This window comes from Talpa occidentalis, unplaced genomic scaffold (assembly GCF_014898055.3).
Source record: "Talpa occidentalis isolate TD23 unplaced genomic scaffold, MPIMG_talOcc4v2.1 talOcc4.12, whole genome shotgun sequence".
NCBI classification, from domain to species: Eukaryota; Metazoa; Chordata; class Mammalia; order Eulipotyphla; family Talpidae; genus Talpa; species Talpa occidentalis.
In genome coordinates, this window is record NW_023601212.1 from 64141644 (window position 1) to 64158079 (window position 16436).

At 46.7% G+C, this 16436-nt stretch overlaps 1 protein-coding gene across 2 annotated transcripts in view; it reads left to right on the forward strand.

Annotated features, from left to right (window-relative positions):
- The first annotated feature begins 895 nt into the window (after nt 1-895).
- The window catches only part of GPR161 (G protein-coupled receptor 161), a 51395-nt gene continuing 35854 nt past the window's right edge, over nt 896-16436 (forward strand). Inside the window, exon 1 of one of the 2 annotated variants that reach the window (XM_054693500.1) lies at nt 896-1215. In XM_054693500.1, the coding sequence (XP_054549475.1) occupies nt 1209-1215 (7 nt within the window). In that variant the 5' untranslated portion in view covers nt 896-1208. Of the gene's footprint in view, nt 1216-1794; nt 1830-16436 lie in introns of those variants that run through there. The other variant, XM_037506539.2, reaches the window with a different exon arrangement.

Below are 16436 nucleotides of genomic sequence, written 5' to 3' on the forward strand. Positions count from 1 at the left end.
AGAGTTTAAAATGAAATAGAATAAGCATGGGAAGGACATCTTTTGCATTATGTGTGGATATGGAGCTGAAAGAGCCATAATTGTTTTTGCCTCTAATTTTCTCCATGCCATCCATGGCTTATATTTTCAAGCATGCCTTGAATACCAATTTTCAAGAGGGTTTAGCTCTCAGGTTCTATGGCATTAGGTGATTTACTTAGATTATCTCTCTTCATTTTTTTAACTGCAGATAAGCAGGTATGAGTATGCCTATTTTAGATATGAATAAGCTGAGATTCAGAAAGGTTAACTAACTCCCCCAGGGTCATAAAGCTTAGCCAGTATGTCTGAGTCAGTGCAAATTAAATAAATAACCAGGGATTTCAGAATAAATGTCTAAAATACTCTGGAGAACAGACTGCTTCAAGGGCCTTCAAGCGCCTGTCTTGCTGGTGACCTGGAGTCTGAGAGGAGTTTCAGCTTCCAGTTTTTGACAAAGTAAAGCACTTATCCCAAAGGAATATTAAGGCATCCATTACTTTTTTCCCTCCCCATTATCCCAATAGTCCCTGAAGCAAGCTGGGTGTTTGGCAGGTGCTAGATAGCAAATTATAGTTCTAAATAGTGTCTCAGCGGCCTAATAATAATAAGGAAGCAGGTCCCACAGTGCCAATCTGTAGACTAGGGAATAATTAATGCATTTATCAAAGCAGATGGATTTCGGAAGAATTTGAATCCTGCTGTGGGCACAGCATCAGTTTTAGATTTGAGTTCGGTGAACTGGGTAACTTCTTACCTGATTTATTTGCGGCCCTGTTTGTCCTCCTGGCCTCCCTTTCTCCCAGCCTGCCCTCCTTTCTGTTTGCCCTCCCTGATCTCCCTCCCTGCCTCCTTTTGAAAACAGTTTTACTGCTTGCTTCAACTTTGCATCTCCTTACTAAGACAGTTGCATAGAAAACGTAGGAGGCTGGGGACTTTTACAGGACGAGGAGCTCCGAGGAAGGCAAGAGGCAGCAAGCAGGCCTGTGTCCTGTAACTACTGCTCCCGGGCCTCTGTGTTTGGAGCGAGAGCAGAGCAGCACCGTCAAGATCTGTTTACGTCCACCCTCCCACTCCCCAGGGCTGTGGGTTCCTCAAAGGCTGGCGCTGCGGCTGATTCCCTGGGACAGCTCCAGGGCCCAGGAGAGTGCCTGGCACCGGGCAGATGCTCACACACATCGGCTGGATGAATGAAAGGTGAGCAGGAGAGGCGATGCCAGCTGGAGGTCCAGCCGAGAGCGCAGAAGGAGAGAATAGGAATGTCGGAGGCTCGGGGAAGAATCCGAAAGTATTTAAGTGTGATGGAGAGAAAAACAGTAAAAGGGACGTCCCACCGGCCGGAACCGGGACGGGAGAACCGGACCCGGGAAGGCCCGAGGTGGGCCAGCAGAGGTTTCCAGGGGCGAAGTGGGGCGCGCCAAGAGGGCAGGGGCGAGACAAAGAGCAGCAGGCGAGGCGGATCGTGGGAAGAGACGGGAAAGTGGCCGGGGGAGGGCAGGCGCTCGAGAAGGGGCGTGAGGATGGCGGGCGGCTGGAGGGGCGGGCCGGGCGGCGGCGCGCGGGGCTCGGGCGGGGCGCGGGGGCGCGGGGCGGTGCTGGGGCACCGGCGCGGCGAAGTTACTTGGCTGCAGCCGGCCGGGTCCGCGTGCGGGCGGCGGGGCGGCGGGAGGCGCGGAGCGGGGGCTCGGCGGAGTGAAACCCGACACCTCAGCCCCCCAGCGCGGGCGGGCTAGTAGGAAGGAAGCAGCGGCGGCCCCGAGGTGGGGAGGCGGCCGGGCTGGGCCCTGCGCTGCCGCGGCGGCGGCTCCCGGGTGAGCACCGGCTTGGGGCTCTGAGGGCGCGGGACTGGACAGGGGGTGGCCAAGGGGGCTGGGCCGGGTGCATGGCTTGGGGCGGGGGGGCGTGGAGTTGATCTTCCAGTGCGGGGCTGGGGCGCAGGGCGCGCTCTGCGGGGGTCTCCGCGCGCGCCTCCCGCCGTCTCCCCACCCCCACGGTGCTATTCTTCTCCCCGCGCCCCTGGTGGGGGTAGGGGAGAGCCTCCTGGCCGCGCTCCGCCCGGCTTTGGTGAGCCAGGGCTCTTTGTGAGAAGATCTGGGGGTCGCGCCCCTCCCCGGCAGCCGGGGGTTCCTAGAGGCCCTTCCCACCCGCCCGCCCCACTCCCGGGCACCTTCCGAACCCCCTTCTGAGACCACGGGGAGGGGGAACTCGGCGCGCACTCGGGACCTGGCATCCTGGGGCCAAGGGGCCCCGTGTCCTGCTCGGGGACAGGTTTGGGGGCGATGCGGCCTCGGCCCTCGGCTGGCATCCGTGGGGACCAGGTAAGCCCTACCCTCCGAGGGAAGCTGGGTTCTGTCCGCCCAACCTGGCGAGAGGCGCGCCCCGAAGTCGCCCGGTGCCCTAACGCTGCGGGGTGGGCGTTTCTGCCCCCCAACTCTGCGAGAGGGAATCCGGTTAGCTTTGGGGGTACTTGGCCAGCCTTGGGCGCCTTCTGAACCAGAGCTTAACCCCATGCGACCTTTTGACAAAGGCCTGTGAGACTGGAATGTGTGAGATAACTGGGATGTGGTGCTCTTCGCAGAGGTCTGCGGACAGCAGTGCATGGGCATCACTTCGTATCACATCTTTGTGGCTATTTTTGTTCGTTATTGTACCTTTCATCCGTTTTGCGAAGTGCTTTTGAGAGCAAGTCATTTGAGACTCCTGTCTGTAAAGTAAGGAGGTGTGGTTTTGGAGGGGAAGGACCTTGGTGCCTGGAAGTGTGGAGTGAGGGTAACTGTATTAGAAGAGGGGAGCCCCTCTCCGCGTGCTCGGGCTGGGGAGGAGGGACATCACGACCAATCGCTCTTCCAGATCAGCCACAGGTTCAATCCAAGCTTCTTGCCTTTTCCCTCTCCACCACCCCCAACCAGGAAATCAGCTGGAAGAACCATTTGGTTGCTTTCCAGTAGGATCCTCTTATTGAAGCCACTGAAACAGGTGAGGAGAGGCAGTCCCAGGCCCTCGGAGCAGTACAGAAGGTGGGAATGGACCTCAGAACTAGGACAAGGACTCTTCATCCAACTCTCTTCAATAGGGCTGCATGCTGTCCATTTCTTCTAGATTGCACCTCTTTTCCTGTCCTAGCCCATACCAATTTTATGCTTGCGAGATGTTACAAGCACTTTCATATTTCACATGATGGCCCTGTGGAGAGCTATTAGCCCATTTTATAGGCGAGGAAACTGAGACTCCAGAATGATGAAGTAGTTGCTATTAAACATAATTCTTTTGACTTGGCAACCCTTTTCACCTGACCTCCATCACACAGGCGGGTCTTTGAACTCAGGACTTCCTGCCCTAAAGCTCCACCACCCAGTTGGAGGGGTAAGTGGGGACCCGTAGGGATGGGTTGTAAGGACACTTGTCTGGCATTTTAGAAATTAAATCCAAGTGCTTAGGTGTTCAGACCCTCCTCTCTGTGTTGCAGCACTGTGTAGTGGGAGACAGAAGGAATGCCCTGTGATCAGAGAGCCTAAATTCTGTTTGGATTCCATAGTAGACAGTATCAGCTGAACTGAAACTGACCTAGATGTCACCCAAAGGGGGTACATTCCTGTAGTATGAATCCTGGCTGGGGCTGGTTGGGAGGCCTGCTTGGAAAAGGAGGGCTAGGGGTATGTATGTGGAGCAGCCCTTCCGCGAAGGAGGCTGGTGCAGATGTGACAAGGCCCTAGTCCATTGTTGTCTGATCTGAATTTGGCGGTAAGTGGTACATTTTTATGGGAAGAAGTTCCATGTTTTAAAAGTTGGCAACTAATTCAAAACATTTTTTAAGTGTAGGGACAACCAAATTATGTGTGCAGGCTGGTTGTGGCCTGCAGACTGCCAATTTGCAATTTCTCCATTGGACCTTCTTTTGGAAGCACTGGCTGTCTTTCTGAGATGCAATGAGGCATGACAGGAGGGAAAAGGGGTATCTTCTCTGTTTCTCTTTGAGAACAAAAAAAAAATATCAACAATACTAGAGAGCGCTTTCAACGCTACCTGGAGTTTATGACTCAACACCCCATTCACGCAACTTGTACTGATCTCATCTGTGGTTCTGTATCACGAGAGAGCTCACAGCTAGGGTTTTGTTTTGTTTTTTTTTTTTTTTTCCTGGCCAGTTTATGTGCCCAGCAGGGCTGAGGGTGACTTTCCTGGCTGATGTGGTCAGGGAACACTGGGAAAATATAGAAAGGAGTTTTTAATTTCATCAGGGATAAAACATTAGCAGGTACATTTGATTTCGGTTTTTTTTCTTTTTATGCATACAAGAACTCTGGCCTGGGGTACAGGCCAGAGGTGTGGGTGGTGTGGGTGGTGAGAGGACGCACCAGAGACAGGTGGGGAACAGAACAGGCAGACTGACTGAAATACACCTGCTGAGGGAACAGTGGGCAAGACAGGAGAGGTCTGCTGCGCCATGTGGGTAGCTCCCTGGCGTGGGATCGAACTGTAGAGGCTGCAGATAGCGTCACAGAGCTGTGCTTAACCACTTGTGCCACCAGGGAGGTCCCTTGGTTTGTGTTTGTTTTATGCTCAGGTAACAGGTAGGATACCAATCCAGTTTTTCTATTGACTTGTTTGTAATCTCATCAATTTGTAAGGCTCTTTATAATTTCTGAACTCTCATTCCTTTCTTGTGAATAAATTAAATACCGTGTCTTATGTCTTCTTCAACTTTGCATATTGTACAGAAGTTTTTAATTTGTACGTCGTTAAATCAATATTATTTTTCTTCAAGTTTTTTGTTCTGCTTTGGAAGCCCTCTCCTATCTCACAATTAACTTTTCCTACATTTTGTCTTTCCTCTCCGTTCTTTCTTTGCTTTTTTAAAATTTAAATATATTTTAAATTACTGTTTCTTTTCTCCAGTTTCCCTCTTCTCTTTGACAACAGGAAGTTTAGGGTTTGAATTTGCCTGTGAGCCTCTTTAGCTAACTTAGTGTCTACATTTACTTTAATGGGAATTTTTTTTCATGAAATCTTTTTCTTAAAAAAGATTTATTTATTTATACATACAAGAACTGGCCAGAGTTGTGGGAGGGTGAGAGAATTCACCAGAGACAGAGTGGGGAACAGAACAGGCAGATCAACTGAAACACACTGCTGAGGGGAGAAGCCGGTGAGTCAGGAGAGGTCTGCTGCGCCATGTGGGTAGCTCCCTGGCCGGCCAGAGATCGAACTCATGCTGCAGTGGCTGTGGCGCACTTCATAGGTTGCATCTTAACCCCGTTAGCCACCAAGGAGGCCCGTTTTTCACTAAATTTTTAGGATGAGTCTTCTCCAGGTGGAAAAAGAACGGATAGGGCATCCCAGACAATGGAAACATTGTCATGTGGAGAGTGGCAATGAATATTAACATAACTGGGAGCTATTCCGTAGCTGGAGTAGAGGGAACTTCGGGTGCCGGAACATGGCAGCACCAGGTTTGTGTAGGGGACCATCAGTCTGGCAGTAACGGGGAGGACAGATTGGAATGGGGGCGAGATCAAAGATAAGAAGATGAGATAAAAAATGTCTAGTAGGAGTTCCAGGAAAAAGATGATGTGATACTCTGAGCTGGGGTAAGGAGATGAAGATGAAATTTTGAGTTAGTATTTAGGGATGTGCTAGCTATCTGTAATACAGAATGGAAATGTCCAGCATGTATTGCTTTACATATACATACATCATCTCACTGAATTGTAGCAAGTCAGAGTGGAAATACAAGGCTCAGTTGTGGTCATTATTCTATCCAAAGCCATAAGATCATGAAGTGTCATTTGGGGCCTTAGCCAGCAGGCTCACTTAAGCAGGAGGGGTCTAGGATGTCCTAGGCTTCTGTCTGGAGTGATTGGGTGGGTGGTGATGTTTTTCCTAGGGTAGAGAAAAACTCAAAAGTATGGCATATTGAGATGGAAGAAGCAGAGATGATAAATTCCATTTTGCACATGTTAGATCCGAGGTGCCTGGGTGTGACATATGGGAGCAAACATCCACAAGGTGGGTGGATATGAATCTGGAGCTCCCAAGAGTTGTCTCAGTTCTCTAGAGATTTTGGAGTCATGAAGGTATAGAGAGGGAGCACACATCCTTAGAGGCGGTACCAAGTAGGACTCTTTCTTTTGTACAAAGTGGTGGAAAATTCAGTTCCAGTTGGCTTATGCAAAAAAGAAAGTTACTGGCTGACATCACTAAAAACTCAGGAGTGTATGTGACAACAGCATGGGTTCAGGGTTCAAAAGATTTCACCAGTATTCTTTTTCTGATTGCCTCTTGTCTCAGGTTTCCTCCAGCGTGTCCAGCTGGTCCCCTCATGATGGCTAGGGAAACGCAGGTTCAAGTCTGAGGGGAGAGAGGGCTACTGTGTTTCTCCCAGATACCCTGGCACAGCCCTGTTATGTCTCCTCAACTGACCGGCTCAGAGGGAGTTGGAGTAAGCTAATTGGCAAGGCCTGGGTCATGTGTCACATCCAGAGGCACAGGACTGAGGAAAGGGTGACTTTCCAGAGGAAACTCAGGGTCAACTCCAAGAGCCAGGTGATGTAGACGTGGCAGTTAATTTCTTCAGAAGATGACAAAGGAAGAAAGTTTCTCCCGACGGCATCTTGGGAAACAGCAGCACTGCCAGGGCAGGCCATTACAGGTAAACAAGTCTGGTGAGGAAGACAAGGAGGGCGAGGGAGGAGAGCATAGGATCTGGCAGCCCAGGAGAGAAAGAGTCTCAGAGGAAAAAAAAAAAAAAAAGTCTTAAAGGGGTCAGATGCTGCAGACAGCTCCAGAAAGGGCCTGCTGGATTTGGCTAGAGGTCATTTATTTTGAATTTGACTGGGATGACCTTCTAGAGGGTTCATGCTCCTGTTTGCTGCTTCATGTTCCACCCTGCCCTGGGGATGGCCAGGTAAGGGCAGAGGCGTGGTGCTGGTAATCAGGAAAGCTGGGCTTCGCCAATAATTATTTAACTGTGGGCAAATGACTCCACCTCTTTGGGCGTTAGTTTTAGCATCCATGAAGTGACATGACTAGAATAATTTATGTGTGTGATCTTTGTTTAGGAAATGTGTTAAAACTTAACAAAACTCTCTGAGACAGTCTTTTCCTTATGAGAAAATGTTTGTTTATGGATTAAAGTCCTTTTACAGTTATAAAACTAGTTAGACCTTTGATATCTTTTCAAGTCAATTTTTGTATGTCCTGTTATTCTAAAAATTGACCATTATGTCTTATAGGTTCTCAAATTTTGGGTATAAGTATGGTCAGATTGTCATGTCTTTTCATCTGCTGATAGCTATTCTTTTGTCCTTTCATTCATTCTCATTTATCGTTTTTTAATCATTACCTGTTATATCTCTCTCTTTTCTAGGTAACTCTCACCAGTCTTTAATACTCTGTTCGTTTCTGAAAAGAATACAGTTTTGGATTAATAAAAATAAGAATGACTTAATTCTAAGGTCTCTTTTAGCTCTAAACATTGACAATTAATAAACCTGACCACCTGTTAGCACAAACCTGGCTCAAACCTTCACCTCTCATGGGGCTATGGTAGTGGCCTCCTAACTGGCATTCCTTTGTGTTTGCCCCTGCAGCCCACACATCACTCAGCAGCAGCATAATCTTTTTTTTTTAAAGATTTATTTATTTATGCATACAAGAGCGGGGGTGTAAGCCAGAGGTGCAGGGAGGGAGTGGTGAGAGGATTCACCAGAGAAAGTGGGGAGCAGAACAGGCAGATCTACTGAAGCACACTGCTGAGGGGAGCAGCGGGAGAGGCAGGAGAGGTCTGCTGTGCCATGTGGGTTGCTCCCTGGGCAGCCAGGGATTGAACTTGTGCTGCTGTGGCTGGTGATAGCTTGACAGCACTGTCTTTAATTAACCCCTGCACCACCAGGAAGGCTGCAGAGTAATCTTTTAAAACATGCATCAGTCACAATACAGCGGGGCCTACTACCTACTGGGATCTTACACTCCTTGTGGTGGCCTTCAGTGTCCCATGTCAATCAGCCCCTGCCTGTCTCCATAGTCTACCATTCTCTTCACCTCTCCAGTTTCCTTGTTATTCCTTAAACATGTCAAGCTCATTCTGACTCAGGGCCTTTGCACAGCTCTTCAACTTGAAATTCCCTTCATCATTGTTTCATCTTTCCTCAAATGTCACCTCATTCATTGGAGAGACTTTGCTGACTACCCACTCCCAGCCCACTCCCCTACTCTCTCTTTTTTTACCCTGTTTTATTTTTCTGTGTTTAACATCTACCACTATCTGGGATTATTTTATATATTTATTGTTTGTTTACTGTCTGTATCCCATCTCTCATGAATGTCAGCCCCAGAAGAAGGGAGATTTGGGGGTCTTGTTCAGTATTGTTTGGTGTCTCAGATGTAGAGTAGGGCTTGGCACAGAGTAGGGGTTCAGTAAACATTTGTGTGTGTGTGTGTATGTGTGTGTGTATGGTGCGTAGCTGAGTGAGGAATGAGAAGAGGGAAGTCAGGAGGGCCAGGGCTGTCATGGGGAGGGAGGAAACTCCCTTTGTTTCTCAGCACTATCTTTGATAGTGTCTGTCTCAGCTATAGTCATCAGAAAAAACTGTATTCATTAAGGATGCTACTTTAAGCCATTTAAAAATAATATTCTCAATTTTAGCAATATGTGCATAATTAGTTTGCTTGGATCTATGAGAAGAATGAGTAAAACAAATAATTAAGGGAAAAACCAATTAGCATAGTAATCATTGTTTATCTTGTGATAGAAGTAATCATCACAGACTTGTTTTCAGCCTAGCTTCTGTCTCTTCTTGTCTTCTTGGAACTTGTATATCTGTTTGTTTATGGAGGAAGTCGTTTTATTTTTCTTAATCTGTTTATTAAGTATATATAGTCAAAAGTAGAATGTCCAGGGTTTTTCAACCTCAGCACTCTTTTTTTTTAAAAAAGATTTATTTATTTATGCATACAAGACTTGGGGTACAGGCCAGAGGCTGGGGGAGCGGTGAGAGGATTCACCAGAGACAAGTTGTCTCAGCTCAGCGGGCAGCAGAACAGGCAGACGACTGAAATACAATGCTGAGGGGAGCAACAGGCACAACAGGAGAGGTCTGCCGCACCAGGTGGGTTTCTCCCTGGTTGGCTGGGAATTGAACTCATGCTGCAGTGGCTGCGGACAGCTTCATAGGTTGCGTCTTAACCCTTTGTGCCACCAGGGAGGCCCCTCAACCTCGGCACTCTTAACATTTGGGGCTGGGTTGTTCTTTGTCATGGGACTGCCCTGCCCATGATAGGAGGTTTAGCAGCACCCATGACCTTAGATTTCAGTAGTATCTTAGATGTGACAATGAATGATGCCAGATGTCCCCTGGATTGGGAACGGAGGCAATATTGCCCCTCCTTGAGAACCATTGATGTGGATATTGGGGGCATGACTGGGTTTGGTTGGCATCTAGAGTCCTCTGCTTGGACAACTTCAGACCCTCTCCAGCCTTCTTGTTCTCTATGTTTAAAAGGGGGTGGTGACCTGAGCGTGGAATGTCAGCCCCCTCTTTGTAGGTGGAGATAGATTAAATTTGCATGTTTCGGGCCTCCCTGGTGGCGCAGGTGGTTGAGCCCAGCGCTGTGAAGCTGTCTGCAACTTACAAAGTTTTTTTTTTCGTGTTTCTCAATCTTCGAGTCACTGATACTGGGAGACACTGGGATGCCCATAAAGCCAGCTCAGTAAGAGCACCCACATCACTGACCACAGAAGCGATTCAGTTGGCTGTAGAGCACTTTCTTGCAAATCTTGAGGCCTTGAACCTCAGATGGAGTCAAAGATGCTTCCATTTCACAACCTCTTGCAATGCACAAGCCCTTTGTCTCTTTATCCACGTAAGTAGTCAAACAAAACCCGTTGGACGTTAGATGAAATTTGAAAGGGAAAACAAGAACTGAGCTTACTTTTCATGTTTTAAATAACTTTCTTAAACATATTTTGAGTTTATCTTCTTTTTTTTTAAGATTTATTTTATTATACAAGAACTGGGGTACAGGCCAGAGGCATGGGAGGTGAGAGAATTCACCAGAGACTGAGCAGGGAGCAGAACAGGCAGAAGGACCAAAGTACACTGCTAAGGGGAGCAGCGGGCAAAGCAGGAGAGGTCAGCCACGCCATGTGGGTATCTCCCTGGCCGGCTGGATTTCGAAACCGCACTGCAGAGGCTGCAGACAGCTTCACAGCGCTACATTCAACCTACTGCTCCACTGGCGAGGCCCTTGAGTTTATCTTCTGACAACTGTTCCACTGGCTGCATTAACACACTCTTGTTCCTCTGGGGAAGTGAATGTTCAGAAAGGTTAGGTGACATCTCAAGGTCACATGAAATTCAAGCCGGAGTTTGGTCAAGAGTTCAAAATATATGTTCTTTGTATTGACTATCAGATCACAGCAGATACTAGTGAGTTGGAGAAGATAAAATATTTTTCCCACATACAAACTGCTGTTGGAAATTCAAAGGGGAAACTGAGGAAAAATTACTAAGACATCTGGAGGGGAAAGCAGCCTCATAATAAAAGCTGTGCTAAAAACATGCACGTCTGAAAGTATAACTGAAATATAAAAGGGAAATTGTAGATAGTAAGTGGTGGTAAGAAGGGTCATTGTGGGCTGGAATGTTCCAGAAAGGTTTCTTCAGAATTTTACTCTTAAGGTGGACCTTGAACTAGATGTTATTCACCAAAGTGGTAACTGGAGGTAAGTGGTTTAGGAATGGCTTCTGGTGGTCATCTTTAAGCTCTCCCAGACTACATGGATTCACATGCCCCTTTAGTGTCACGTCTACTGGAGAAAATGCTTAATTACTAAAAGCTTCTGTGAATCAATAACTAAAGAATGAATTTGAGTGTTATTGATCACAGCGACATCTATAGATATTTGAAGAGTAATAGTTTCACATACAGATCAGACATCACTTATTAGGTCTACTGGCCATGACTGTCACCCACAGTTTGGGAGTGTGGACTTGGAGGCTGCGTGATAGGATAGCTTGTAGAGGAAATAAAAATACAGGAGAAGCAAGATAGCCAAGAAATAGTGACATTCTACCTTGTTCAGGCCTGTGCAAATGTAATTATCTTCTGTAGATATAGTCTTTTCAGGACTTGGCTTTTTGGAAAACTTTGGCATCACTCCTTAAATATAAGCTTAATTGCCTATACTTATGTAGCTACCTTTTGGTGGTATAAAATCCAATGGAGCTCAACAATCTTGCTTTAAAATTCAGTATTTTTCCTTTGGTAGTTAAAAAAAAAATTAAAATTAGTTGCTGAGCTCGGAGCTGTTTCAAGAGTCCTTGTTATTCTGGACGATACCATAGTTATCTGAGCTCTGTAAAGTAAAATTAGCACATCACTTATGTGCAGGAGGAAATGACATAGGTATGACCGAGGCCATGCTTGGAGAACTTGGTGCTGAAGCCCTCCCTCAGAGTACTGCCACTTTCACAGATCTTTAATAAGCTTGACAAGGAAAACAACAGGTAAGTATACTTTTCGTAGAGGAAAGGGGCAGCCAAAGGTTGATGCAAGTCACAGAAAAGGTGTCAACAGGAAATAGAGACCTTGCAAGCTACATTTAATATATGAGGACATAGCCTCACCCTTATCTGACTTGAGGAAATCTCTGTTGCAGATCTGACAATAACCACTAACTATGACAACCCGCTGACCAAGGGACTGCAGGCACACTCACAATCTTCTCTGAAGCTTTAAAAGAAAGCATTTGCAATAGAATTGCTTTTAAGGTCTTTTCCAAGTTAAAATTCCATTTATCTTGGTATTTAATAACGTTGAGTTATTGTGAAAACCATTATATTTAGTGTGCTTTATTTTAAGCTATAGGGAAATGTATGATAGATTTTCATGAATTTTGCTTAAAGGCTTAAAATACAATGTTTTGATGTTTTAAAGTGATAAACCTACCAGTTCATCCAACTCAGCTATCCTGAATGAGCCATTTCTAAGGATCTGCTTGGATTTTAGTAAATTGTTACTGGGCCCTCCCTTTTTAATGATTAGAACCTTTGATTCTGTATAGAGTTATTGTGGCAAAGGATGAGCAAATTAAGGCATGGGGTTTGCTCTGTGGGGTGGAGGGGCATGAAACGGGTAGATGGGAGAAGGGGATGAATAGGTAAATGAAAATCCCAAGCACCAGTCCTTACCGGATTGGATTGCATTGTAATATTCATGCACAGCACACTTTTCCTCTGTCTACATCTTTCTTCTCACCTTCAACCTGCTTATCAAGTTAGGATTTTTTTTTTTTAAGATTTATTTATTTATACAAGAACCTGGTACAGGCCAGATGTGTGGGAGGGTGAGAGGATCCACCAGAGACAGCGCGGGGAGCAGAACAGACAGACGACCGAAATACACTGCTGAGGGGAGCAGCGGGTGAGACAGGAGAGGTCTGCTGCGCCATGTGGGAATCTCCATGGCTTGCGGGGATCGAACCAGCACTGTAGAGGCTGCAGACAGCTTCACAGCGCTGCGCTCAACCGCCTGCGCCACCAGGGAGGCCCTCAAGTTAGGATTTTTGCATCATTGTAAAAGACATGCTGCAACAGGGACTTCGTCAGAAAGGGGTTGACTAGCCTTGGCTGGATATAGTGGCTTCACAGTGTCTTCACAATTCAGTAGGTGATTTGGGCTACTTCTTCTGCCCTGCATCATGTGGGATTTCCAGGCACATGGTCAAAGATGGCTGTTTCACCTTTAAGCATTGGGTTTGAGTTCCCATCAAGTAGAAGGCAAAGGGAAAAGGGAAAAACTACAGCTGAGTCTGTCCCTTTTATTAGGAAATGGATAGCTTTCTGCTACCTTAGAGTCTTCTGCTGACCCAAACCAGATCTGAAGGCCTCCCCTTACCAAGTTCTGTGCAAGTAAGTAGATTTTCAGAGGCACATCAAATCAGGGTTCTTTTGGGGGGCATGGAGAATGGCTATTGACTGGATTGACTGTATCCTGAATAGTATCTGCTACATCTACAAAAATAATTCTCTGAAGGCAAGAAATGCCTGTGTGCTGCCACGGCTAGTGTCCCATTGTTCATGTGTGTTCATGCGTGAATAACACACATTGGGCACTTACTGTCTCCCCGGCACTGTTCTATACGTTGCCCCAAAATTCTGCAGACCAGAAATTCCTTGCCTCATGGAGCCTGCTCTCTGTGGAAGAGAAGGAGAGCAGCAAGATCAATAAATAAGTCCAGGGATACTAAGGGGAAACAGTAAAGAAGGGATGAGGCCAGAGAGTGTTGGAGAGGGGTATGAAATATTAGGTAGTGTGGACCACAAAGGCTTTGCCGAAAAGGTGATTTCAGTTAAAACCTAAAAGAAGTGCTAGAGCAACCTACAAAGATGTCTGGGATAAGGGCATCATGGGTGTATACATACAGCATACAGCAAGTGCAAAGGCCCTGGGGTGGATCCATGCTTGAGATGTTTGAGAAATAGGATGGTAGGCAGTGTGCTTTAGTGAAAGGGCTAAGAGGCAGGGTTTTTTTTTTTTTTTTTTTTTTGAGGGGTCATGGAGAGCCAGATCATGTAGAAAACTGCAGGGCTTATTTTGAGTGATTTGGAAATCCTTTCTGAACTTTGAGTGAAGCAGTGACTTCTGAAAACTGTTTAAACAGACTCACTTTGCTGTGTTGAGAATGGTAGCAACGGCAGATACAGGTAGACAGTGAGAAAACTATTTTAAATGGACCAGTGTGGTAGTAGGAGGGAGAGTAAGACATAGTTGAATTCTACATATATTTCAAAAGTAGTGCCAACAGGTTTGCTAATGGAGAGATAGGGAATATGAGGGAAAGTGAGGAACCAGAAGAGACATCAAAGTTTTGGGTCTGAGCACCTGGAAGGTTTAGGTACCTTCACATGAGATGCCGCCGAACATGGTGAAGCAGACTTGACAGGTGAAAGATATGACGTCTGGCTTTGGACCCACTAGGCTCGAGATGCCTGTGACATCGAAGTGGAGGTGTTGAGTTGCCAGTTGGGAGCTTTGAGGACTAGCATGACTTGTTTCTGCCTGGTCAGGGGCTCCTGACAAGGCCCTGGTCCAGTTGTCCAGTGAAACACCAGTCTCTTACGCAGCAGCGACTGCTAGACGTGGACCAGCAATGGGCCGTTCTCAGTCTGACCCAGCTTTGCCTTTGGGGTTTGCTGGGATCCCAGTAGCAGACAGGACGGCTGTAGGTCAGTGCATGTGGAGGCTTTGCTGAGTCTGCCTTGGAAAGGCTGGCATTTCTGCTCTTCTCGAACGAAGGGGAATAATGTCCAGATAGTAGCAGTGTCCAGTGACCTGGCAGAGGTAAGCCCCGTGTGCCGCTGGAAAGGTCACACCTCTGAGGAGGGTCCTCTGCTGTCAAGTTACTAAAGTCTCTGCACAGAGCTATGGTCAAACTGATGGGGATTTTCCCCCTTTTTCTCAAGCACTTTTCTCTTGGGGCTTAACACTCTCCCCTGAATGTCCCCTTCATGACTTCAGCTGGTTGTTTGTGGATTTTATGGGAAACTGAAATGGACCCTCGCTGGTCCCTGCTGACTCGGGGGCAGTGATGGCGGCCTTCACTACCACTGGCAGGGGCCTGGGAAAGAGGCCAGTTGCTCTTTGAAAAAATCAAACTGACAGTTCATGGCTCAGAGTCCAGCTTGGCTTGGAACTGAGTGTTCCGCACACTCCCCACTGTGCAAGACAAAACAGCAGCAGCGGAGTCTTATGAGGAAAAAGTTACATTTTGTTTTACCACGTAATCTGGCTTTAGTCAGTTGGCTCAGCCATCAGTCACTGCTGTTTTCCTAGTGTGTGAGCTCTAATCCATGCAGGATGCTGCTGGGTTTCCTTATCAATTACAGGAGGGGGCTACTCCAGAGGCTTCTACGGGCCTTCTCTTCTCTGTTAGTGGGTAAGATCCTGTGAAGGTGACTACTTTCTTCGTTTCATGATGTCAAACTCTGTTCTCTTGAGCGAGGCACTTAACCTTTCTGATACTCAGTTTCCCCATTGCATTGAGTGAACAAACACTTAAGAGTTGCCAAACACTATTCTAAGCACCAAGCAATTGTCAACTCTGATTCCTCCCAATGGCCCTATGAGGTAGATGCTCCTGAGCGGGAGTGTTGTCCCTACTTTACAGATGGGGAAACCAAGGCTCAAAGAAGTTCAGTTAACATGTCAAGGTCACAGAGCCAGTAGGTGGTAGAGCTAGAATTTGAACCGAGGCTCTCCAGTTCCAGAGTTTGTAATCTTTAAATTCTTATTTATATATAAACTACCTGGCAAGAAGAAGATTTTCAAGAACCACTAATAATACTTGCCATGATGAAAACAAAATGTAAGGTGCTAAGAAGCAGTTAGTGATTCCACTAGACCAGGTATCAGCATTTTGATTAGGACCAAACTGGTCACTTACTAACCTTAACCTTAAAGTGTACACCTAACACCCCTGACTTTCAGTGTTCTGATCTGCAAATCATCTCTGCATAGCTCAAAGAATTTTGAAGCTCATTATGGTAAGAAAACAAATTTGTAGTCAACATTTCCTCGTCTCGTTTTCTGATGTTTCTACTTACACCACCAAACCTGGTAAGAAATAGAAACATCAGAAAGCAAGACGAGGAAATGTTGACTACAAATTTGTTTTCTTCCCGCTCCACCATCCTGTGTTCCCTTGTCCTGTCCCTCCCCCTGCCTCAGCCTCAGAGCCCTCAGGATGTTTGTTGATGTTTAATAGTTTTTGAAAGTGCTTTATGTTGTCAAGTTGTGTGCTATGAGAATGTCCAGTGTTTGTTTTTATTGTTCTCCTGAGTTTGCACTTTAAACTGTACTGCCTAAAAGGGCAGAAGAGTAATTCATACTTCTAAGAAGTATGATGAGATGATGCATGTAAAAGATGATGTATGTCTGTTGCAAATGCTACTATTAGTTAATATAATTAAGCAACACTGGTGGAAATGGGTAGGACTTCTATGGGTGTAGGGAGCAAGGAGCATGAGGGACTGAACCTTGAGAAATGTCTGCTGCAGAGCGAGAGCTTGGTTTTGGAAAGACATTGACATTTCCTACTGATGCCCTGTGGTCAGGGTCATGGTCAGTGGAGAAGCGCCCCCCTCCCTAGACTTCCAGGCCCTACAGAAGGAGGGTTTGAGGGGCAGTGAGGTGCTCAAGGTAACAGTTCTGTGCAATGGGAACCAAAGTCAGGTCTCGTCTGCTGCAAATGAACTCAGAAGGGGATCGTACAGTCCTGGGGGTTCTGACTCCAGCTTCTTTTTCTTTCCCTGGGGCATCTTCCTAAGCAGACCAGTGTTCAGAGCTGCTTTTTTTTTTTTTTTTTTTTTGTTCTATGGGAGCTTTTGAACCTGGACATAGCCAGGTTTCTGGTGTCC